This window comes from Megalobrama amblycephala, unplaced genomic scaffold (assembly GCF_018812025.1).
Source record: "Megalobrama amblycephala isolate DHTTF-2021 unplaced genomic scaffold, ASM1881202v1 scaffold331, whole genome shotgun sequence".
NCBI classification, from domain to species: Eukaryota; Metazoa; Chordata; class Actinopteri; order Cypriniformes; family Xenocyprididae; genus Megalobrama; species Megalobrama amblycephala.
The window spans coordinates 287,393-314,798 of record NW_025953344.1 but is presented as its reverse complement, the minus strand read 5'-3'; the positions used below and the strand labels follow the sequence as shown (position 1 = coordinate 314,798).

The 27,406-nt window shown below is 36.4% G+C and overlaps 1 protein-coding gene across 2 annotated transcripts in view; it reads right to left on the bottom strand.

The window, feature by feature from the left end:
• trpc3 (transient receptor potential cation channel, subfamily C, member 3) overlaps positions 1 to 20,846 on the bottom strand; it is a 38,207-nt gene extending 17,361 nt beyond the window's left edge. The window contains exons 1-5 of one of the 2 annotated variants that reach the window (XM_048179713.1): positions 20,595 to 20,846; positions 14,727 to 15,492; positions 13,086 to 13,136; positions 9,544 to 9,729; positions 269 to 433 (exon numbers count right to left, since the gene is read on the bottom strand). In XM_048179713.1, the coding sequence (XP_048035670.1) occupies positions 269 to 433; positions 9,544 to 9,729; positions 13,086 to 13,136; positions 14,727 to 15,492; positions 20,595 to 20,755 (1,329 nt within the window). In that variant the 5' untranslated portion in view covers positions 20,756 to 20,846. The remainder of the gene's footprint in view (positions 1 to 268; positions 434 to 9,543; positions 9,730 to 13,085; positions 13,137 to 14,726; positions 15,493 to 20,594) is intronic. The other variant, XM_048179714.1, reaches the window with a different exon arrangement.
• Between the last annotated feature and the right edge of the window lie 6,560 nt (positions 20,847 to 27,406).

Sequence of the window (27,406 nt, the reverse complement as noted above, 5' to 3'; positions counted from 1 at the left end):
GGTGTAATCTGACAATGCCCGACAACGCCATTGGTTCAGAGCGCTGTCAATCACTGCCTGATTCAGTTCCCACTGTTGGCTGTAAATTTGACAAATGTTCAACACCATTGAATCAGAGTCAATGCTTTGGCAATGTAAAGCCTTTTTACAAGGCCGATAAAGCTAAAAATGAATATTTAATAATGTCGCTTATTGTATATAAGCCAGTATTATATCTGATAGATTCTTGATAGGCTTTGTGAGATTCAAGCTTTTAAAAGCGTCTTACCCTACTGCACGGGGCGAACCAATACCCCACAGCCAGCAGAGGGAGTCCCAGCGCCACGACCAAAACCACCAGACACTTGACGGCAGTGGTTTGCTCCCGAAGACCAGACAGATTCTCATACCAGATCGTCAACAACTGCTGCTGACAGTTCGGATGAGCCACAAACTGAAGAGAGAGAGACAGATTTATGGTATTGTTAACATTTACTCTACAGTTCAAAAGTTTGGGGTAAGTATTTTTAAATTTTTATTTAGCAAAGATGCATTAATATTGATCAAAAGTGACAGTAAAGACATTTATAATGTTAAAAAAGATTTCTATTTCAAATAAATGCTGTATTTTTTCTACTTTCTATTCATCGAAGAAGCCTGAAAAAAGTATCATGTTTACCACAAAAATATGAAGCAGCACAACTGTTTTCAACATTGATAATAATAAGAAATGTGCAGCAAATCAGCATATTAGAATGATTATGCAAACTTCAAACAATGTCTGGCACAGCCATAAACACTGAAATATTTCCTTGTTTGAAACGATGACTTTGCGTGAGACGATGGTATCTTGCGAAGTTTGCTCAACACATCACCATAGCAACAAACCATGGAGACGTCCCAGCACACACATAAGTCATCTGGAGCGGATGGTGCAGAAAGGGGTTCTGGTCATTATTATGTTATGTGGAATCACTGAAAAATTAACTTAGAGAGCATGCATTATTCCTGTCAGCAGGAAGACCGGAAGGACAGTAAAGAGAGACTGTTATAGCTGTGCTCCACTCCTCAGTTATTCTGCAGATCTTTCTCCATTGATGACCATTCAAAAGAAGCTCGGTATTCTGGCAAAATATATATATATATATATATATATATATATATATATATATATATATATATATATTTTTTTTTTTTTTTTGTAATACAGTATATAAATTGCAAATATGTCATCAAGGTTATTATAGTTAACTTAAAACTAAATCCATAAAAAAGTTTTTTGTTACTTAAATATTTTTTATTTAATTTTAGTTAATTTCAGTCATGAAGCTCTAGAGGGCGCAGGCTGATCGGTCCTTTACATGCAATCTGCTAGCAATCACTTCATTACTGCATGGCACAGGCTGATTGGCCTCTGCTGATCCTGCAGCCAATGAGATTGCTTGTTCAACATTTAAATAGTTTGGTTCAGTGTTTGCTGTAATCTAGTCCTGCAGCCTACGATCAGAGTTCCTCTGAACCCCTCCACCTCCCCAGCTCCACCTGCCTAGATCTGCTGCAGGATTTATGTATGTCTATTTATGCAGCAGCAGCATATCTTACATGCTCACCGCAGCAGATCTGTGTTTCTATTAGCAGTGGCAAGACCATACTTGCTCTGCAACAGCAGCAGAAGCAAAAATCAACAGCAGCAGAAGCAACAGAATCAAAAATCAGCAGCAGCAAAAATCATCAGCAGCAGAAAAAAATCAACAGCGGCAGCAAAAATCATCAGCAACAGCAAAAATCAACAGCAGCAAAAAAATCAACAGCAGCAAAAATGAAAGGAAGCAAAAATCAACAGCAGCAAAAATCAGCAGCAGCAAAAAAATCATCATCAGCAAAAATCACAACAGCAGCAAAAAAATCATCATCAGCAAAAATCAAAAGCAGCAAAAAATCAACAGCAGCAAAAATCAACAGCAGCAAAAAATCAACAGCAGCAAAAATCAACAGCAGCAAAAATCAACCGCAGCAAAAATCAACAGCAGCAAAAAATCAACAGCAGCAAAAAATCAACAGCAGCAAAAATCAACAGCAGCAAAAAATCAACAGCAGCAAAAAATCAACAGCAGCAAAAATCAACAGCAGCAAAAAATCAACAGCAGCAAAAATCAACAGCAGCAAAAAATCAACAGCAGCAAAAACAACAGCAGCAAAAAACAACAGCAGCAAAAGTCAACAGAAGCTGCAAAAATCAACAGAAGCAGCAAAAATCAACAGCAGCAAAAATCAACAGCAGCAAAAAATCAACAGCAGCAAAAACAACAGCAGCCGGAAAAATCAACAGAAGCAGCAAAAATAAACAGCAGCAAAAATCAACAGAAGCAAAAATCAAAAGCAGCAAAAAATCAACAGCAGCAAAAAATCAACAGCAGCAAAAAATCAACAGCAGCAAAAAATCAACAGCAGCAAAAACAACAGCAGCAAAAATCAACAGAAGCTGCAAAATTCAACAGAAGCAGCAAAAATCAACAGTAGCAAAAATCAACAGCAGCAAAAAATCAACAGCAGCAAAAACAACAGCAGCAAAAATCAACAGAAGCAGCAAAAATTAACAGAAGCAACAAAAAATCAACAGCAGCAAAAATAAACAGAAGCAGCAAAAATCAACAGCAGCAAAAAATCAACAGCAGCAAAAACAACAGCAGCAAAAATCAACAGAAGCTGCAAAATTCAACAGAAGCAGCAAAAATCAACAGCAGCAAAAATCAACAGCAGCAAAAAATCAACAGCAGCAAAAATCAACAGAAGCTGCAAAAATAAACAGAAGCAGCAAAAATCAACCTCGGCAAAAAAATCAGCAGCAGCAAAAAATCAACAGCAGCAAAAATCAAAAGAAGCAAAAAATCATCAGAATTGTCATGATTGAAATAATGTCATGACTATAATTAATAAAAACTACATCAGTGATACTAAAATAACTAGGGCTGTCGCGGTTGAGGAATTTCCCTTGCGGTATTTTTGAGTGGCTCAATAGCGCGATATGCGGTATTACCGCCATTTTATATATATATATATATAGAGAGAGAGAGAGAGAGAGAGAGAGAAAGAGAGAGGTCATATTCAATAACGAAACTAAATAGAGCATTGAAGTAAAGAGAATGTCAAAATAAGGGTCTACAAAACAGAACATAAACCTGACAATAAGATGGTAGAGATATTGTTGTATGTATAATAGTTAGTTTCGATCCTCGAATCTGACTAAACAAGACTTTCTGCTGATATTTCACGAGTATAAGCAGAACTAACGTTACTCATCTCTGCGCGTTCTAGACGGGCTGTCACTCAGTGCAGTTACATTGTTGTGACACAAGGTGGAGGCAAGGGACTGTCTTTGAGTCTTTAAACCGTTCATTCAACTGCACGTTCAAAAACGCAGATTCATTCAAAGAGAGATGAAATGAAACAAGCTGTTGAAATCATTTTCACGTTGAGCGCCACTTTATAAGGCTCAGCTGACCAGTAATGCTTCGATGGTAAGGCAGAGATTTCGCTATCCTTGGACACGACAACTTTTTTTTCACGAATATAACTTGTGTCTCGGCCTGAAGGACAGACGCAGGTAATCGCACGCGCTCAGTCGATCTCTCTCACATTCACTGTCTGTTTAGGCTTGTTTAGTGCAAATCTACGGAGCCTCTGTACAAATCACCATGGTACACATTATGCTATCATTATTACCTTATTTAATATTTAGTACACGCGTATGAAGTGTAAAACGAGAAGGACATAGCCTTTCAAAAAATAGAAAACATGCAAATATCGCGGTTGCTGCGGTTTTTGCAGTGTTCTGCGGTTGGCTCGTCAAAAGCGCGGTATTACGAAATTGCGGTTATCGCGACAGCCCTAAAAATAACACTGCTTATTACAGTAGATGTTTAAGAGGCTCTTAAAAGCATGAAATTGATTTTCTGCTGCTTTTATGACGCAACAGCTCAGGATAGTCATATAATATCAGCAAATGACATCTTGCTGATTACTTTTTTAGTCAGAACACACTCTGTCCATCAATAAAGAGCGATTGAAGCAGAGAGTGTGTGGTTGAAGTTACTAAAATGTCTGAAATCATTCACAGATTTTAAAGATACCTGTGAGAGGCTATATGAGAAGTTTCATTTAGTTATTTTCCAACCAAAGTTCATGAAATCCCTCTCCATTCCACCCCAGTGTCCAATCCAACACGTGTTTTCTGGGCCACGTACACACAAACCGCCACCTCCCGTGTGCCTGCCGCTCTGTATTAAGGTAGTAGGTTAATTAATTTCAATCCCCAGAGAACAACAGGTGTTAATTTCACGGCTGTCCTATAAACCCCTTCCTGCCATAAATTATGAGGCTCAGAATAAATGACTTGAAAATACATCCACATAATTATATGAAAGAATGTGAACTCAGGACGAAAGAACAGCTATGAATAACAGGCCAAAATTATATTACTGAGAAGAGACGGAGAGAGAGAATGAAATATCTTAAAACAGAGACCGTCAATTTTAATGCATTCGGTTTCATTTAACCCGTATTTAGCATATTTCATAACTATTCATGCATTATCTGCACACTTTATGACTAGTTTGCTGTAAACAAAACTAAACAATTACAAAATGTACTATAGTATTACGTTTCATTTATTTATTTTTATTGTAGTACCATGTAGCACGTAAATTATATAATAATAGTTCACAATATTTTGTTAAAATAAATGAAGCCTTCATGAGCATAAGACACTTCTTTCAAAAAACATTAAAATATGAATTAGAAAATTTTTGACTGGTGTTTATATATACATATTTAAAATCTTTCTAATTATATATATATGCAACTTCATATTCTAAAATATAATTTTTTAATATATTAAAATGTAAACATGTCTGCTTGTTTTTTGACATCACAATAATTTGTTCTAGTATATTGTTGCACCATCCAATCAAACAGCATCACACTAAACGCTGGCACTCTGCATGCATAACTGAGCCAAAAGAGTTTAAATCCCATGAGAGGAATCATCAGACATTATTGTAATTCAATAAACTGTGTCTGATAACATCATCAGCGAGTCTGTGGCCTGCGGCGGTCATTAGTAAACAGCTGCCCGAGAGCTACAGCGAGAACGAGACTTTCCCATCCGATCTCTGGAGTGAGTGAGCGTGGCCTTCAGCGACAAACCGGCTCATCACAACACAACCATCACTGTCTGAACATCTCTCTCCACTCACAACCATCTTTAAACGGAGGAAAGAAGGTTTATGTATGCATCTCATGCGTGAATGGATGTTTAACTCGTAGCAGAGCTTGAAGGGAAGATGAGTCATTAGTAGAGATCATGGTGAGACTTTTGATTTGGGTTAGTAATCATTTTTCTATAATGTTCACTCCTGTTACCTCAAACATGTGGTTTAACTGCTGCTGTTTCCTGAATAATATCACAGCAAGGTCACGGAGCACGTTTTTGATTTTGGTAGATGGTCTGAGATGATTCCTTGTGTCCTGGAGTGTGTGTGTGTGTGTGAGGAAATAAGATGCATTGGTCTTGTCAAGAGCAGCCGTTGGGGTTTGGTGTTTCTGCTGATGAATCGAAACACAGCGGTGACACAGACCTTTGAAAAGGTGCTGTCTTCCTCTCAGGTTACGCTGGCACAAGCTCTCTCAACAGCCTGGAAAAGCTCCAGTCTGATTGGCTGTGAATCAAGGCGCACAGGTTTATATCTGTCTGCTGGGTAACAGCAACTACCTGACCATACAATCACTGAAACCTCAGCAGAGAGGCTCATTACACCTGAAGCTGCAGGAACATCACTTCTGTCCAGAACCTAGTGTAATTTTTCCACTTATTTAGACGAAAACAGATATTTCAGCTGCACACCCTCTGAAATTAATATAATGTCAAAATTAAGATAAACATTTTATATATATTATATATAGTTTTATGAAGATTGAGCATGCAAGTGCATTAGCTATTAATACAGCAGGAGCCAATCATCTGTGTCCGATAGATGATGATGTGATTATTTGGTTTTATTACAGGCTTAGTTAAAGGTGCAATATGTAATATTTTCTGTCCTCTAGAGGTCGCTAGAGGCCTATTCAAAACAAAGGCGTAGCTTGATGACGCCAAGTTTGAGCGCGGAATCTTGGGACCTTTACATCACAGTTAGTGGAAAACAATCGGGATTGGATTTGGGCAGAAATCATGTTCATGGATGCGATTATTAACGTTACTGTAGTGTGAAGCAGAGCAGGAGCGAGTGTTGTGGAGCTGAACGAGGAGCTGGAGCGATTGATCAACACGCCTCACGAGCAGCGGGACTTTTATTATGACACAGTCGCCTTTTCCGGTCATGAGTATGAGGTAACGCAGCTCTGTTTATCATATTAGATACATTTGAGAGTGTTGAAAATGATGTTATAACGTTACTCTGTGCGTTCGCTCGGCGGCTGCTGTGAGACACTGTTACACACTGCAGTAAGATAGACCGATTTTACAATATCATATTAAATGCTGGATGATTGTGTTGATAAATGGCATGCAATTCATTTTAAAGGTCCCGTTTTTCGTGGTTTTTTGAAGCTTTGATTGTGTTTATAGTGTGCAATATAACATGTGTTCATGTTTCGCGTGTAAAAAAACACAGTATTTTTCACATAATTTACTTATCTGTATACCGCTGTTTCCACTGTCATAAAAACGGGCTGATGACTTCCTTGTTCTATGAAGTCCCTCCTTCAGAAATACGTAACGAGTTCTGATTGTGCCAGCGGTTCCTGTGTTGTGATTCGACAGCAGTTTAGCGCATCTTGCCCGGAAAGGTCACGCCTCTTACCATAACGTGGAGATGCATGCGCTCAGTGTTATTGTAAACATGTCTTTAATTTTACCCTATCAATTTGAGCCGGAATCAGACCCGGTGATTGGACTGCGGGATGAAAATAACAGCGTTTCGACGACATGGCGACAAACACACTCTACAAACGCAACTCTTGTGTATTCCTGTGGGCGGAGGTTAGTCAAAAAACTGTTTTAGTGACGTCATTAAAGAAGGAAGTAGAGGGATGTAGTCCAAACTGGCCGTTCGATGTAGGCGACTTCTGTTAAATAAAATATCTCGCTTGGCATTGAACTTTGAGCTTTAAAATTTTACAGATTTTATTTATACTCTAACAACAACATTACACACTAACTAAAGTTTGAAACATGGGATCATGAAGAACGGGACCTTTAAAACTTATCGTATGATGGAGAAAATGCTGTATTACTGTTACTAAAAATAAAGCTGCATCTGATTATGCTATGTTAGCTACTTCACAAAATAGTGTTTTTCTCTGAGGCATGGTAAAGCATGAGACTCGCAAAACATCAAGAAAATTACATTTAAACAATAAGACTATACGTGTTGAGCTATATAACAATAATTAGTTTTCTGTCTGTAAATATATCAAAACTGTTGTTCCCTTGTCTATTAAAACATGTAAATATTAAAGCGTCTTTGGTGTTTCCATGGTTTCTACAAAATAAAACCAGAAACCGAGGGTAACGCGGGTATGACGCCATTGACAGGCGACTCCTCACATGTCTTGAGTAAAATTGCAATTTTATCACGATTTACAAATAGTTGCAAACATTTGGGATATTGTAAGTACTCAAGTGAACAAAATATATAACACTGGCCTAGTGGTTTTTGGATATTTTACTGCAAAATTCTTACATATTGCACCTTTAAGGACCTATTAGCCTGTGCATCTAGAGTTTCATGACAGAACGTTGTAAATATAAACATACAGCTATGGAAAAAATTAAGAGACCACTCCAAGTTCAGAAATCAATGTTAAGTGGTCTCTTAATTTTTTCCATAGCTGTATATTCTGCATCATTCTTGCATCTCATTACTCGTCACTAAATCACCACTTGTTTACTATTCCTTAAAACCTATGAAGAACTTGAAGACTGACGATTCACACCTCCAGCACAGCCAATCCCATCGCTGAAGGTAAACAATCACCCCTTCATGCCCATCGCATGACTTCTAATTTAACACTTCTCAGGCATGACGCAACCATCGAGTTAATCGTCGTAATGCGGACGGCTGACTCTGAACTCATTTCCTGACGCGAGCCCAGAGCCTCACACTCCACGTCCTGCTGGGAGCGTTTAGGGCTCCTGAAATCTCATCTTTAAATGACACTTTATGTCAGGGTGGCTGCGTTACGGCTGAAGCTGCTGTTAGCCTGATTAACACTTCATCGGATTACGTCCCTGAGAGTGTGTTAGTTTGTTAGCGGACGATGTGTGTGTCCGGTGATTAAACAAAACTAAGTCGGCACAGAGGATTAGCCACACTTTCAACAATAAATACATGTGATTAATTGCGGGCCTCTTTATCTGCTTCTTGTCATTTATATTCTCAGTGAAATTCATAGACATCCTCCACCCAATTATCTTGACAAGATAAATTGTGTCCACAGAGGAAGCTGGAGACAGATAAATCAAAGCAGCGCAGACAAACGCCAGTCCTCGTCTTTCTTAAATCATGTTTGAGCAGATGAGCTTTACATAAACACTGATTATGAGGTCATTTTATAAATGCATATTGAGGTCAACAATCTCCAGCGATGCATTCATTGGTTAATAAGAGATTCATTCAATTATGCAACATTATATTTTGCTTTTTTTTTTTTTTTGGTGTGTGCATTGATGAACTTTGAAAGCAAATACAAGGACTGCAGGAAAATAAACAGAAAAATAACATGCACACAAAAACACCACAGGTGAAAACTTTGGATGTTTTTAAAGTAGTCTGTTCTGCTCATCAAAGCTGCATTTATTTGATGAAAAATACAGTGAAAAATAGTGAAATATTATTACTATTTAAAACAGCTGTTTTGTCACTTCATAATTTTTGGGAAATCATGATAAATCAGCATATCAGAATGATTGCTGAAGGATCATGTGACACTGAAGACTGGAGTAACGATGCTGAAAATACAGCTTTGATCAGGAATAAAATACACTTTACTATATATTCACATAGAAAACAGATATTTTATATTGTAATAATATTTTGTGATTTTTACTGTATTTTTAATCAAATAAATTCAGCTTTTATCTCAGGAATAAATTACATTTTACTATATATTCACATAGAAAACAGCTGTTTTACATTGTAATAATATTTTGTGATTTTTACTGTATTTTTAATCAAATAAATTCAGCTTTTATCACAGGAATAAATTACATTTTACAATATATTCACAAAGAAAACAGCTGTTTTAAATTGTAATAATATTTCACAATTTTTACTGTATTTTTAATCAAATAAATGCAACCTTGGTGAGCAGAAGAGACAAAAACATAAAAAAAATATATGAATTATTCCAAACTTTTGATCAGTAATGGTAATACAACAAATGAATCACACCCATTTCTGTCAAAAAATCATATTCAAAGTCAGTAACATTTCATTTTCCTGTAAAAAGGATCTGAACAGTGCAGTGTTATGTATGCACTGGCATCATTATATGGACACTTGCCTTCTTAACCTCGTATTTAATGGCCAGTTTGACTCGACTGAGCAGAGAGCGATGATGCTGGCCTTCCTCCAGCTCGGCGGATATATCTCCATTCAAGATGGCCTCCACCTCCTCCGTGTCCCTGCACAGATCCAAAACTCCAACCACAAAGTCTTTACACTGCATAGACAGCTTCCTGTAGTCATTCTGTAGAGATGAAGAGAAAGAGCAGAGAAGAGAGCACCTATTATGTCCCTTTTACACAGTCTAATGTTGTTTTTGTGCTCTTCTAGAACAGGTTTTCATTATTTCCCTCATTGTTGCAGCTCCTCTCTTCCCAGTCTGTCAGTAACGCTCTGTTTAGTTCCTGTCTCTATGAAGCCCCTCCTTCTGAAAAGCACAATGAGCTCTGATTGGTCGGCTGGAGCAGTGTGTTGTGATTGGTCACTTGGGAAATGTCCCACCCCTTACCATAACCTCCAGTTTCAACACACTACTAACTAACTCAACCAGGCCCCGCCCCTTTATTCTGCGTATTAATTATTTAAATGAGGAATATTGTGAAGATGGAGGCGTTTCAGGAGTTCAGAAACACTGACGCTGATATAGAGAAGAACTGGAACTCAAACAGCAACATCACACACTAAAGACAGATGAAGATGGAGAAAAGCAGAATAGCTCCTCTTTAAATGCTGTAAAACAGGAGCTGATCCTCCCTTTCAGTTGAAAAGGTTTTCACTGAAGAGCGTCAGAATCCATCAGACTCCGACACAACACCTCTCAGCTGTAATAGTTCTCTTGGAAAGAATCGAATGACATTTTCTAATCTACAAAATTCTGTCAAGATTTGCTATTGTTTCCAAAGGGGAGATGGTTCAGTTTCTAATCGTGATCATCACACTGCAATGGCCTTTAGTTTTGATTAAATCAACGTTCTTTAGTCTGTCCTGGAATAGTAAATTATTCTTTCAGAGAACTGACTGTTGATATCAAAACATTGCCGTAATTCTAGAACGTGTTCATACAGAAACAGCAGGGAAGAGGCAAAACCTGATTTGAACACAAAGTATTTGGACATTTATACATGTTTATTAATGTAAGATCAATGTTTCTCTTCACTAACATCACTTTATTCATCATGTTTTTGAAGTCTCAATGTGTTTGAATCAGATGGTATTTTGGAATCATCCACAAACCAAAAACAAACACAATCCTTGATTTTGTTACATAAGAGAGATTTTTGTCAAATGTTTTGCTTGTAAAGTGTGCTTACACTATATTTCTTTTCAATAAATGGCACTTGTTTGACATGCACTCTTCAGGTTCAGTGGGTTCTATATAAACTCTAGGGTTCTTGACTCAGTTGTTTATGCCAGAAAGGTTCTATACAGGGATGGGTAGGTTACTTTTAAAATGCATTTCACACATTACAAAATTCATGCTTTAAAAGTAATGCATTTCATTAGATTACCCAAGTTTTGTTACTTAATCTAAATTCTTTAGAATACTGTACTTATAAGTATGTTACACAAAAACAAGGTAATTGCAAGTTTTGACTTTTTTCTCAGAATTGCGTGATATAAAGTTGTAATTGTGAGTTATAAAGTCAGAATTGTGAGATATAAACTCGTCAGAATTGATAATTTCAAGTTTTTATCATGCAATTCTGACTGTATTACTATGAGTTTAAATCTCCCAATTCTGACTTTATAAAACGCAATCATGAGTTGAAATCTCGCAATTGCGAGGCAAAAAGTCAGAATTGTGAGATAAAAACTTGCAATTACCTTTTTTACAATTACTAGGGACTCACAAACAACAAACTATCAAACTCACAAACTATTGCAAAACATGAAAACAGTTGTGGATCATCCAGTAACGGCAGACAATTTTTATAAATTCAGTCATTTTGTCTCGTGGAATATACGTAAACATCTAGTATGTGAAATAGCTTATTCAGGACAGTACTAAAAAAAAAAAAAAAAAAACATGCAATTTTTATGATCCCTCTTATTGTGTTAAAATTCAAATGTTGCACATTCTGCAAGGGTTATGAAACTGATGAGCAGAACTGTCGGAGAATCATTAATTGCTGTATACATTAATTGCCCGTCACAGTTTATATTATTGCTTAAATGAAATAAATGACATTAAAATTCAAAGTAATCACTTTGGTAAAATTACCACCCATTTAAAATTCAACTGTAATGAAATACAATTACAAAGTCAAAGTCAACATGAAATCAAAACTAACCCTATTTATAAACATTACTGGGCTTAATGTAAATGATTCACTGGTGCATATTATTTCAAAGAAAAAAAATTTGAACCTTTCATCAAAATCAAGTACATTGAAATAAATACATCTCTGAAATGAATTAAGTGATGGAGTCTGAACTGTGTTTTCTAGAACTCTAGATTGATTCACCTGACACATGACTAGCTGTTTCATGAGAGTCGAGTTGTTTATGAATCATCCTGGACTGAATTATTAAACCACAGAACTGTAAATCTTTTACCACATGGAAAAGTCAATACTGAACGCTTCTTTGCTTCATTTGAAAACATCACTGTCAGGATGGAATAAGCATAACCAAACAGCGTGCAGTCCTCCATCAGATAGACGTCATATCAGTGTGATCTCCCAGCATGCACTGCTGCTGAGCTTCTGTTTAAAACATGACATGCTGTGTGCTTTATTGTTCTCTGTGGGATTCATTATACCTTCTCACACCACCAGGATGACATCAAACCTCTTATCAGCATGAGAAAAGCAATATAACTGACCATATGTTACATGAGAACCACACATCATGACGCTTATCAAAGTGGATCATGGGAGAATGGGACATTTATTTGCTCACTAAGACTAAGGTAAAGTATACAAGAACTAAAGCAATATTTATGTGAATCTCACAAAAAGGTCACATTTCACTGCAAAATCAATATATATATATTTGATTCTAATAAATGTAAAACAGCATAATGCTGTATTGCCTTTACGATGATTTAAATACAAAATACAAATACTTACATCATGAATAAACACTTCACAAATCACAATAGATATTTGTTAAACATGTTGCAGCACTGACATTTGCATTAAAGTAATGAGATGCGCTTATCTGTCATGAAAACAATGCAAAAAAAATTATGTTCTTACAAATAATCTCAATTTCTTTTGAAATATGACCTGTTCTAAACAGGCTGGTTCACACATTTAGGAATTATTACATATCTATCAGTGTTTTTTGAGTGTAACTTTAAATACACATGAGATCTGCAGCTAAATAACACACAACATAATTCATAATTCTGTCTGAAATAAAGGCTCTTGTACAGAGCTGGAGAGAGAGAGAGCTCAGTTTATCTGAAGTGAATCTCTGGCTCTGCACAGATCAAAGAACTGATCAGAATCGACAGCGATTCAGTTGTCCAGACGGACAGACAAACAGACACGCTGACAGACAGTCTAACCTTGACATAAAAGCTGAATCAGCAAGCATGACAATTAGTTACTGTTAGTCTGAGTTAGTGAAAATTGTGTAGTCAAACATATTTACCAGAAAGAAGCCAGTGTGCTGAGATGTCTCTTTATTACGGTTCTTTTTATCCTGTCGACGGCGGCGGCACACACAAACACACACGCAACAGAAGTTAAAAATGTGGTTAAAATGGAGATAAATGTTAAGATAAGAGATGCAAATATAAGATGAACTCTGATTCTGAAAGAGTTTGGGATGGAGGAGGAAATTTAAGTTTGACATACGACAAAATGCAGCTGGAGAGAGAGGCCACGTTCACACCGCAGGATCATTCTGAACACGACAACCAGAAAATCGTTAATCAAATCGAGCGTTTCTGAGATCTGTTTGACTGATTCATCAAAACCAACTCGAAACAGTCATATGTTTACGAATCAGACATCACGGTTTGTGCTGTACCCACTTTAAATTATGCCACCTTATTTGTGGGAATTGGAAAAAATATAAGCAAAACAATCTCATGGCAAAGACACGTAACTATTTTATGTTTTGCAGAATTGGTGGCTAATTCATATGAAATCGTACAATTTCAATTTCAACTGCTTAGGTCTCACCTTCATTCTTACTTTTTTCTAAAAAACACACATTTTCGCACAATTCTCATCATACAAATTCATATTCAATCGTAAAATAGTTACGTTTTCCCACGAGATTGAGTTGAAATGACACTGGAGTATGGAAGCTTGTTTCCACCACTGAATAAAAATTAAATAATTGCGACTTTTTAATCACACAATTCTGATTTTTTTTTCTTGCAATTTCGAGGTTACGCCTTGGAATTCTGACTTTTATTCTCAGAACTGTTATATAAACTCACAATTGTGAGTTATAAAGTCAGAATTGCCTAATATAAAGTCAGAATCGTGTGATATAAAGTCAAATTGTAAGTTATAAAGTCAGAATTAAGTGATATTAAGTCAGAATTGCGAGATTTCAACTGGCAATTGCAAGAAAAAATTCAAAATTTTGAGTTTATATCCCACAATTGTGAGTTTATAACTCACAATTCTGACTTTATTTTTCGCAATTGCGAGTTCATTTCTTGCAATTCTGAGAAAATAAGTCAGAACTGTGAGATATAAACTTGCAATTGCAAATTAAAAAGTCAGAAATGAAAGATAAGTAAACTGGAAATTGTATTAAAAAAGAATTGCGAGTTTATATCCGACAATTCAGAGAAAAAAAGTCAGAACTGCGAGATAAAAAAGTCACAATTACCTTTTTTTTTTTTAAATTTAGTAACAAGCTTCCATACTGGAGCAAGACAGAATCATACTGAAACGTGAAAGAAAAATACGCGTAGATCGGAACTAAAAACAAATCGATCCCTCACAGACCTCTAAGATGAAGTACTAAAATAACTCAAACAAACTAAATAAAATAAAAACTGTAAAGCTAAAAACCAATATTAACAAAAACTTGCTAACATAACACTTTCGAACACAATGACTCCTGAATTCTAATTTTCGGAGATTCGCTCTCGCGTTTAAAGTGGTTGTGACTCCCCAGAACGTTGCTGTGTGTACGTGGCCAATAAAACTATTATGCAAAATGTTTTTAACAACAACAATTAATTCTATGCATGATCTAATATGCATGATATTAACGCAAAAAAATATGGTGCAAACAAAAAATACCACGTTGGTCCAGTCCTCCTACCTTAAACTCCTTTTCGATGTTGGCGAGTTTGGCGAGCTCGTTGCTCAGCTCCAGCGCGGTCAGTACGGGGTCCTCGCTGGACAGAGAGAGATACGCCGGGCTGGCGAGTCCACGATACGCATTTATCCTCGAGCGCGAGTGGCTGAACGAGTCCTTCCTCTGCTTCTCCATGCAGTCGGCGCACTTGCAGAAGTAGTCGTGCGGCCGCTCGATCCTGGCGCCCTTCATCAGCAGCATGTGCACCACCTCGTATTTCTGGCAGTGGGCGGCCAAGATGATAGGCGTGATATCGGGCGAGAACCGCGTGCCGTCCTCGTCGTACGAGTAGAAGTCGTCGTCCTGCAGCTCGCAGGGGCTGCGGGTCAGTCGTTCGTCGCTCGCGAAGGACGGATGTCCCAGCAGGGCCTCCACGATACGTATGTAACCTTTGGAAATGGCCAGCAGGAGCGCGTCCCCGACACGGGCCAGGTTGTCTCGCCGCAGGAGCAGCTCGGTGACCTCCAGGTGTTCGTTCCCGACGGCCAACTGCAGTCCGTTCTGTCCCATGTAGTCGACGCAGTTCACGTTGAGCGTGGGAGATTCTTCCAGCATCTTTCGGACCACTGGGATGTTGCCGTACTCCGCTGCGTCTAGAAAGCGTTCTTCCTCCGCCGTGAGGCTGCTGCCCCGAGCGTTGAACATGAACGCCGGACCGCGAATCGCCTGCCTGCGGCCCTTTTCCCGCGGTAGGGTCATCCTGCGTTGGGGGAACGTATCCGAGGATTTCCTGCAAAGTGAAAAACAAGTATTTTTACCAATCAGAGCCTATCCATCAAGCTCATCCGAGTGGAAATGACTTCCTCTGCACATAGCCGCTCGGTTAAATCTCATATCACTCTCTGACAAACCTCCAACAAGCTGAGCGTCTCACAGAGAGCTGTATCAACAGGGATGTGATCCCACAGGGACGCGAAGCAGAAGGTGATTCAGGCCGGACGGTCCTGCTGAAGGCGAGATCGCCCTCTGACTTTTAATAGCTTTTTAATGAAACGCAACAGATGCCACATTCAGACAACAGGTGGAGTGACGTCTGCTGACTCACATTTAGTAAGCTCTCGAGGTGAACAGAACACACAACAGCAACAGTAAATGAAAGTTTTGTCCACAAAGTGTTTATTCTGATGTGGAATAGGACTGCTCGATTATGATGACAAAAATCATAAGCATGATTATTTTTATTTTTATATATATAAAACCAGGTTTATATACCAGGTTTATTAGGCTGCTGTCACTTTAAGAGCTGCACGGATCCAATACACTGTTACACATGCGTTTTCTTTCTCAACTGTTTACAATAATTTTTATACATAACTGACTTTGTTTACGAGGATACTTGCCAAAAACTGCATTTTGATATTTTGTGTATCTGAAGTAGGGCTGGAAAATCTAGATTTTTTCAGAACAATTGACTGATTCACGCAAACAAAGCAGCTGCGCTAGTGAAGAAAAAATCTTCACTAGCGCAGCTGCTTTGTTTGCGTGAATCAGTCAATTGTTCTGAAAAAATCTAGATGCTTCATGCAGCCATGCTTCAAACAGCCATTAATTTTTTTGTAATCTCAGTGTTGTTCATACACCAAATGACATGATAGGCTATTTATTTTCAAACTTAAACATTTTTATATTTTAATCTGTACTACAACATGCCCTAATGATAAGAAATGTTCTGATTATTTGTTTTTGTTCAGTAAAACTTTGAGACATACGGCTTCATTAGATAACAACAATTATTACCAATCAAAAAAATACTTATAAAGCATTAATTATTCTTGGTCAATGTTAATTTCTACTGTTTAATAACATTATTAAAATCAAAATAACTTATTTAATGTACCTGAGATAAAACTAACAATGATCAGTTGTATTTCTTAACTAACATTAACAAAAAAATAATACTTTCTGTAACAAATGTACCTGTTGCTCAATCTTAGTTAATGTATTAAATAATTAGACCTTATTGTAAAATGTTACCTGTTGTTCTTTATAGCCTAATTCTTTTGCATTTTAATCTGTTTGAACATTTTATTTATATATTTTTGTGTATTATATTTAAACAGTCAGAGTTCTTTTTGTTATTACAAAAAGACTTCTTAAACCTGTTATACTATGACAACACTTTTTTTTGTGCAATTTCTTTAAATATCGTGATAATACTGTATACAAGCTTCAGCAATTAATCGCAACATGAAAATGTGACACCGTCACATGCCTACGTGGAACACATTTGACAGTGTTAACATTTATTGGGCCTGTGGCCTTGCAGATAGTTGACAAACTCCTGACATCATGGTGAAAACTGCAGGTTTGAATGCAGCCGGTCCAATCACATGCTTTCCTCTCTACAGTCTGTATCATACAAAGTCCAAAAAACAACTTAAAAAATGTGAAAATTGGTTAGGTACTAGAACTTTGCCACATTGCAAACGTTTATTCTGAGAGGGTTTCCACACCTTTTGACCAATGAATTTCCAATAACTTTTGACAGAAATATTGTGCTTTTAAACTTCCCTTGTATGAAAATGTCAGAAAATCCACCAACACTGTTTACTGAGCCACAATCATGCTGTACTAAATCAAATAAAACACATTACGCCACAAACAAACTTATCTGCTTCAACAACAGCACACAGTGTCAGCAAAACACATGAAAACAGAATCAGAAATGAAAAGCCAAAAGAAACTGCATTAGTGTACTCTTATAAAAAACACAACTGAATTTATTTGAATGACTTCAGCACAAGCCTTATTTACAACAAGCTTTTCCTGGTGATAAAGCAATGTTTGAGGAAATGAACAGAATGCAGGGCTGCACGATATTGGAAAGAACGGACATTTTATCACAATATTTTGTTTTTCTATTGTGATATGAAAAACAAACAAAGTGATTTTCTCTCTGTATGTTGTTGTTTGATTAACATTAATGACAGACAGCAGCAGGTTTATTAGGCTGCTGTCACTTTAAGAGCGAATGCACGGATCCAATACAACGATACGCATCCATTTTCCTTCACAACTGTTTACGTTCACATAAGTGACTGTGTTTACAAAGATACTCACCGAGATTTTGCACATGTGTGTCCGTTAAAGCACAAATAGATGTGAAAGAGCACGAAAGTTCAGCATGCAAGTTCTGAATTGAGTTCTCTTTCTTCCACTGAAATGGTTTAAAATCACTTGAATGTTTAAACTGACAGAAGCAAATGATAAACTTTCGCTTTTTGATGGTTAAACTTTGAAATTAATCCGAGAATCACGTGCAATTCGAACTACAATCCCTATTTGACATCGCACATCCTGCGACGTGACCAACACGAACGCGCACATCACAATATCATGCAGCCCTAATAGAACGAGTTTGTTTAATTTAAGGGCTGAATTTATTCTCTGAAGCGAGATGGACCCGGTCTTCCGGATTTACTTGAGCGGGAAATTCATTTCACACAGCTCAGGTCCCTGGAGCACCAGACGCGCCGTCACGAAAGCGGAAGCACTCAGCTCGAAATTTGGTGCACAAACTCTCCATGCTGACACTTCTACCATGACCATCCAATAAACGCAAAGAGCACTAAAAGCCCTGGACTCCAGCAAACAACCCAAACTGAGCTATGAATTAACTTCCTACAGCATACACAACGGCATCAAAACACATATTGGGAATTTTGGGAATTGTGTAGTGACCAAAACTGTGAAACAAGGAAAAACTCTCTTACATGTGAGCTTATTTATTATTATTATTATTACATTGTATGCATTTGTCAGAGGCTTTTATCTTGCAATGCATTCAACATATACATTTTATCAGTTCATGTATTCCCTGGGAATCAAACACATGACCTTGGCGTTTAGGAACTTGAGGAACGCCAGTTTATGTGTGTTAGTTTTGTAAAGAAGTGCACACGGCTCAATTTATATTTGTCTACAACATGATGGATGTCAAGCATTTAAGCATAAGCATTTATATTTAAAAAAAGTATTTAAGATCATAAAACAGCTAAAAAAATGTCCCTAAAATGTTCTCAGAACATGCATTTGGTGAGCTAAAAATGTTTTCCTTATGAAAATAGAACGTTGTTTTAAGGTTTGCAGAATGTTAGGGGAAAATTCAGTGTTTGCTGGAAAGAAACATGAATTCTTAAAATAAATAAATTGAAATGGTCAAATATTAGCTAATTAATGGTCCTGGTTGATGCATTGTTTACTGAATATTAATATCAGACAAAGGAATTTTGTTAATATCAAAGCGATTTCATAGCATCTCATCCGAATGCTTACCTGATGTTTATGATATTGGAGCAAAACAATGAGAAATACTGCGTTGAGTTGAATCACATTTCGAGAGAGAAAATGTGAGCTGAATCTATTTCCACTCCTTTCATTAAAACAACCTCTCCACTATTATGAAAAATGGATCGATAGATATAAATTATGCAGTTCGTTGTTAATCAGGTGCAAAAAAGAGAGTTAAACATGCATAAAATTTTAAAACGCACCTGCTGTGTGTGTGTGTGTGTGTGTGTGTGTGTGTGTTCATTCAGACTGAATGTGATCCTGAAATATCTGTGATCCTGCCGCTCTGTTTACTCAGAAAGAGCACATCTGTGTGTGTTTCAGTCTGGACAGCATGTTCACAGCAGCACATCCACCGCTAATGATCTGCATCCGTCACACAAATGGTCATTTTGACTCAGTGATGTATTGAAAGACCATTTCCAGCTCTGAATTAATTTTCATGTCTATCCTGAAAATCAAATGTCCACACGGTTATAAATCAAGATGTGAAGGTTGACATTGTACTTCTTTAGAGGCCACACTAAATTATTTTGCAATGTATTGTGCTATATTTTCTACTTAATATTTGTGCATATATCCATGTAGTGCATGTGTAGGATCAGTATAACATGCTTTTAAAAGTGCTGAAAGAGTCTCGTCTCAAATAAAGCACATGCATGACCCGTCCAATCAGATCTTGGATATTATTGGATAAAAGCATGTGCCAAATGCATGTAAATGTAAATGCAGACATGCATGATGTTCAATAGTATTGTCTGGTGTAAAATGAGTAAAATGGCTTCTTTGTCTTCTTGCTTATTTTTATAGCATTTTATGCAGGCTATTACATTTTCTAAGCTTTTTGCATAATTTGACAAAATTGCATCTTGATTGGAAATGATGAAAATATTCTTCAAGAGATATTTTAGCTGGAGTTTTCTTCGTTTTCCCTCACACTTTTGAAACAAAACTTTTTAAACTCAAATTGTTCATTGTGGTGGACATTTTATAGTTTTAAAGAAATTGCTATGAATAATTTGCACACAATAAACACTGAGATAGTTGATGTTTATTTCAGCTTTTGTTTACATTATTAAAGTTAAAAAAATATGTAAACATTTTTATAATCTACAGAGAGATTTTGAAAGACTTCATCTGACTTTAGTAGATAAATGATCTTCCACTAGGTGGCGCTTTAAGGTTTAAGTCAGCTTATATATACTGTATTAGAACATATTTTAAGACGTTTCTACATCGAGTTATTAATGAAAACATCTTACAGAGGGAGATGATGAACTATATTCATCTTTTGGGGAAAAAAATCAAGATTATGTGATAATATCTAATATTTTACTCAAAGAAATGTACTGAAATCTTATTTCTTAGACTTTTCATATTATTAAAATGATTTATTCTGTCGCGTTATGTGTCATTTCACTGTTTTTTTTTTCACTCAGCTCAGAGAGTTGTGTGAGTGTGTGTGTGTGTGTGTGTGTGTGTGTGTGTGTGTGTGTGTGTGTGTGTGTGTGTGTGTGAGTTTGTAGAGTTGTGAACACTCACATGTTGTAGCGGTAATACCCTGAAGAGTCTCGGACCGTCTGGACGGATGTCAGGTGATGTGCGTCCAGACCGCCGTTCTCCTCTTTCCAGCACTGCTCATCTTCATCCTCAGAAAACGACACTCTTTTCTGGTATTTGGATCCTCTGCCTTTCATGGACATGCAGACAGTGAGAGTGAGAGCTGCTCCGGGACTCCAGCGCTGCTCACTGCAGGTGAAGCTCTGAGAGACTCCAGCATCAGCATCACGAGCGCGCGCGCGCCCGCGTGCACGAGCAGCAGCCCTGCCCACATCAGTCCGTCCTTAACAAGACAAGCAGAGGTCAAAGGGTAATCACGGCACAACGAGCTAAATCAATTAGCCGTTTGTGTGTCACTTATTTAAGAATAAATATGTTCCACGAATTTACATAAATCTGACAAAAATATAAAATGTTTTAAAATAAACAGTATTTTTCCCATTGTTATGTTTTGATGAGAATGTATTTGTATTTATTTTACTACTGTTATTACTTTGTCTTTTATCATTGTTATTATTTATTTGTTTAATTATTTTCTTTCACCCTGAATGTATCTTAAAAAATCATAAATAAATCATAAATAAAAAATAAACACTATTATTTATAAAATATTAATTAAAATGTATATAACGCTATACTTTATATAAAATAAACGCTTAATAACAATGCATATATATACATATATCTTGTTTTACTCTTATAAAGTTTATAATATTATTATAAAATAAAAGTATTTAAATTCTATAAAGATATTATATAGATTATAGCGTTTTAAATGTTTTAAATGTTCACTTTTCATATAGGCTTTATATATATATATATTGTTTTTGAACGAAGTCTCTTATGCTCATTAAGGCTGCATTTATTTCATAATAAATACAGAAAAAACAATATTATTGTGAAATATTATTACAATTTAAAATTATGGTTTTCTATTTGAATATACTTTAAAATATAATTTATTCCTGTGATGCAAAGCTGAATTTTCAGCATCATTACTCCAGTCTTCAGTGTCACATGATCCTTCAGAAATCATTCTAATATGATGATTTATTATCAATGTTGGAAACAGTTGTTCTGATTAATATTTTTTTGGAACCTGTGATAATTTTTCAGGATTTATTGATGAATAAAAGGTTAAAAAGAACAGCATTTATTCAAAATATAAACCTTTTCTAACAATATAAATCTTTACTATCACTTTTTATCAATTTAACATATCTGTGCTGAATAAAAGTATTAATTTCTTTCAAAAAAAAATAAAAAAATACTGACCCAAACTTTTGAACGGTAGTGTAGCCTATATATATAAAACAAACACTATAAATTAATAACAAATAATTAACAAAAAGGTATTTGTCTATGTATATATCATTATAAATATAAATCTTTAAATTTTAATACATTATGCATCTAATGTATGTATGTGTGTGTATATGAGTGTATCTACTGTTTTATTGTAAGTGTATTAGTTATATGCAGTATATATATATATATATACACACACACACACACACACTTTGCACAATCCAGTCTGAAGTTTCTGAATATCATTTAGCAAGATTTGATTCTTCGTCTTCTGAGATAATGGAACGAACACAGAGAGACTGATTACAGGAGAGAAAGCCGGAGGACATCCTGATCAATAACAGCACTGACAGACAATTACCGCAGAAATTGTTGATTGGCTGCGTATTTAGACAAACCTCTTCATATGCATTTGATTAACGAAAGGGCAAAGGTCAGTGTGGTCAATAACTGTTTTAGTGATGCTGCAATTAAATGAGGTGGTTTTCTTTCTGTCTATGAGAAGGGAAAACTGTGGCGTTCAAGAGCTTTCTCTCTCCGTGCATCAGACGTGCTCTCCAAACTAAATCAGGTTTGGGAATTATAGATAATCATAATCATGCAGAACAGTTGTCTAAATTTGGATAAAGCTTATCAATAGAGCAAACTCAGCATCTGTCATTGGCATATGAAAATCATTCGGGAACAGATTGACCTCATTTCACAATCCAAAGTAATTCTTAAAATAACATGAAATTTTTAACCCAACGGTTGGGTTTGTTGATATTTGACCCAACTTTCAAGCATTTTTTCAGAGTGTATCTTTCAGACAGTTTAGAACCAACTTTATAGAGTGAAAATGTCACTAGTAATTTCCTCTGCACACTTACATGAGTGAAATGTTTATCTCAAGATGATCTGCTTTCAGATATCATGTCACATTTAATGGCCTTTTGAAATCAGATGAAATCAGAGCATTGGTCTCTTGTGGACATGGGGAATGTCGTCTGTTTCATGGACTGTGACTGCACAGAAACAAATGCTCTCCATCATGACAACCAGAGGAGGATCAAAGTATCCTTCATATGTTTTCCTCTGGGAACAGAAGAACATTTAACGTCCCGCTGTATCATAGGCCTCTTGTATTGAGTAGAGGACACAGATGCACTTAAGCAGAAGTGAAGAGATGGAGTCGATGTGAAGCTCAGTGTGTGTCCTCGTTCATGAGCTGCAGGTATCAGCGTTGAGTGGAAAACAAAAGGACCCCAAGTGACCTGATCATTCGGCAGGTATTGAGACAGATTAACCTTTTAATGCTCAAAACGAATGATCAAGAAGGAGCTGAGTAGAAGACAAACATCTTGTTACTTTTTCAAATATGCAACGCACGTTACTTTCCTGTCCCCGTGTTGAAAGAAATAAAGCGTTGAGGCGTCGTGTGAACATGATGAGTATACGTTTACACGACAACAAATATACTGAAAGCAAAAAAAGGTTTTTCTTTGTGTTTTTCATGTACAGACGACACCAGTGTTAAAATGATCCGGTTCACACGGATACGCAAAAACAACTAAAAACGCGGTATTCTGCTGCCAGGCCAGTAGATGGCGATGTCACTTTGTTTGACGTCACCGTTTTCACACATTCGTGTTTTTGTACACTGTAAAAAAAAATCCCAGTAAAATTTACGGTAAAAAAACGGCAGCTGTGGTTGCCAGAACTTTACCGTAAAAAATACAGTAGCAACGTAAAAAAATCTGTTAAATTTACGATAAAATAACGTATTTCATTAACTGATATAATGTTAATTTACCAACTTAATGAAGTACTAACATCTGTTTTGTACCTTTATAATACACTGACAGTCACCAAACACAGTGGTGATGAGAGTCACATGATGAATCAAAGTTCATCACAAGCAGATTTTCCTCAAGCTGAGAAGCACAATACTAATATATAGAAGGTGTCATTCACACACACACTAAACACCATCATGGTAACATGCATGAAATCTTAAAAATGCAATAAACATTAATTTAACAACATTAGATGTAACATAAAACCCTAATGTACATAACTGATTAGAAAAAAATGAGAAAAACTAAGAAGAAACAGAGTTTCAAATGTGAAGTGTCACGCAGGGAATTGTGGGAATGCCAATTTATGTTTTTTTACTGTAAATTTTACAATGAATTGTTATTTTTCACTTCCAAAAACTGTGAATTTAACGGTATGTTACCGTAAAATTACATTAAATGTACCGTTAGATCTGTTACAGTTATTCACCGTATATAGTACAGAAACTTTCTGTAAACCAATTGACAGTTTTTCACCGCAGCATTTTTACAGTCTTTTACTGTTAAAATCACAGTCATTTTTTACAGTGTAGTTTACAGAGAGATGATTACGGTATTGCTTTCAAATACCAGTTTTCAAAAGCTTGAGTTTTCAGGCCCTCAAAATGCCATTGTTGTGTAAACACGTTTTCGTGTAAACAACCCCTAATGTGAACATGCATTCAGTGTTTCTCAAAATTAATAAAAAATAGTGAAATGCAAACTTATACTGTTAACATGCAATTATTTAAAGCATTAGTTCATTTCTGATAATTTACTCACCTCCATGTCATCCAAGATGTTCATATCTTTCTTTCTTCAGTGGAAAAGAAATGAAGAAAAGAAAGGATTTTTCTCCATATAGTGGACTTCACTGGGGTTCAACGGGTTGAAGGTCAAAATGACAGTTTCAAAGAGCTCTACATGATCCCAGACGAGGAATAAGAGTCTTATCTAGAGAAACCATCACTCATTTTCTAAAAAAAAAAAAAAAATTATATACTTTTTAACCACAAATGCTCGTCTTGCACTGCTCTGTGATGCTCCACGCATGACGTAATCATGTTGGAAAGGTCAGGCATGATGTAGGCAGAAGTACTGTGGTAGAGCGAAAAACTCATCCGATATCGTTGTTTTATCTTTTTTTTGTAAAGGCCGTTTGATTTAGTCTTTGCACGTTCGCTTTGTAAACACTGGATCGGTACTTCCGGCTACATCACGTCTTTTGACGTCTTTTGAAAGCTCAAATCACTTTCAAGTTGTACCATTTGTATTTATCTGCATGTGTGTGTTTGTGAACTCCTTTTTCTCTCCGTCAGGAGTGTGTGTGGTCAGTGCCGTCACGTGTTTAATTAATCCACCTGAACCTGATTATCCAGATCACGGGCTCCGGGGACGGACAGAGCGGGTGATTGAGAGAGGAAAGAGAGATGGACTAACCTGCCCTGCTACTCTATCGTTAAGTGATCCGGGGATATAATCAATGTGCTAAAGTCATGAGTGAATGGAGATCGCAGCTTCTCTGGAAGTGAACTTAATTGTATAGCATGTGTGTTATATTAAAATTTAATGGCAGCTGTCACACTTATATTGTGTGTCTGTTCATCAATATTTCATGTTGTCACTCAGATTCTAATCTTCTTTATAGATCATGTTCTGTGGAACAAATATTTGTTAATCGGGTTTATCACATGGTCACTATGGGCAAATGATGCCTTTGTTTTTTTTTTGGTTTAAATGTGAATGTTTATCACTAAAACATGCCATCATTTTACATGACGTCATGCACCCGCATCTCACGGAAATACAGTTTTCCAATTTGGAAGTCAGATTTTATTATGAATAAAAAGACGCACCACAAAGACTGTGTGAAAGAGTCATATACTGTATACACATATACGCCGTTCAAAAGTTTGGGATCAGTACGATTTTTTTAAAAAGAAATTAATACTTTTGTTCATCAAGGATGCAGTAAAGACATAATGATACAAAAGATTTATATTTTAAATAAAATAATAAAAAGAATCCTGAAAAAATCATCAGAATGATTTCTGAAGGATCATGTGACTCTGAAGACTGGAGTAATGATGCTGAAAATTCAGCTTTAATCACTGGATATAAATTACATTTTACTATATATTCACATAGAAAACAGCTGATTTAAATTATAAAAATATTTCACTATTTTTACAGTATTTTTGATCAAATAAATGCAGCTTTGGTGCAGCAAAAGAGACTCACAAACATTTCACTGAAACTTCTGAACGGTGTACATTATCATTTTATTTCACTCCATAGTCAGACTGTCCATAATAAAGGGATGTTAAAGATACGTAGACAATATCTTGTAAAAATGCTTGTTTGATCCCACAAATATGAATCACACCATCTCACTTTAATCTAATCATATCATACAAAACATTTGGATTGAACTTTCGAATTGTGAATTATTACCAATCAGGAATGAACTGTGATAATCTCTCTTTCTCATGCCATTTAATTCACTTTATTATTGTTCGATTCCACTCAATCACCTTGTCAAATTGGGTCTGCAATCCCTAATTCAGCTTCGCATTTGACACCTAAAAGACATTGATTGGTTCAGACGTCTAATTTTTATGCTTGTATTCCCTCATTTATGCTTCTGCTGTTTATCCTGGCCAGTTTGTCCTATATAATGAATGTGACTGGCTCCGAAATGACAAAGTAAACACCCAAAGTGTCATAAAAGTTTTCTGAAACCGTACAGTAGCTTTGAATAGCGCCTGAAAATCTTCTCCTGCACTTCCTACTGACAAATAATAAAAGCAGATTGACCTTCAGCGAGGGCAGTGCGAGACAAATGGTATCCAGTGGGATTTATTAATGCTTTCAACCACATTTAGTCTTCCTGCCAGGGTCAAATGTGTGGGATTTTTGCCCTGTGGCATCAGTCCAGTGAAATATCCTCGTGTGAAGCTGAAGAAAGCACAGATGAAATGAGCATCAGACATGATGTCAAAGATACGGGTGATCTATGAACTGAAGATGACACTGTTCATCAAGGAAGGAAAGAAAACACTTTAACCATGTAAAGCCTGACATATGAAATGCTAGTCAGAAAAAAATCAATTTTTAAATGGAACAGTTTGTTGAACATTTCAATAATCAGCACCTCCTCTGAAGGAGGTTGTTTGCAGTCTGACACTTTCTCCTGTCAGTTCAACAGGTTCTTCAGATGAAGAGCTTCAGATGAAGAGGAGAAATGACCTGCTATTAATAAAACACTGCAAAGTTTCACAAAGCAAGTCTCTAGAAACAGCCGTATGAGTTACATTCTGTCTCTGCATCACAGTTTACAGAAAACTACATCAAATATATAAAAAGGCTGGTTGGCACAAAGAAATGTGTGAGTATAAAGTTGTAAAAATAATCACATGTATTGATTCGTAAACTAGAATGAAGACAGAGATCATTAAACGGTCCAGAATAATGATTCTAACATTGATTCTGAATTCATTATTGACACGCAGCGCTGCATCTGCAGACTCGATGTCAGCGGATTTTCCTAAAGTTTATCTGTTATCTGCTAAATCTATTAGAGTTCGTATGGATTGAATGCAGACAGTGCAGAACAACTGATGTGCGTGAATATAACTGTAGTATTGCGGCAGTAACTCTGAGACGAGAGAC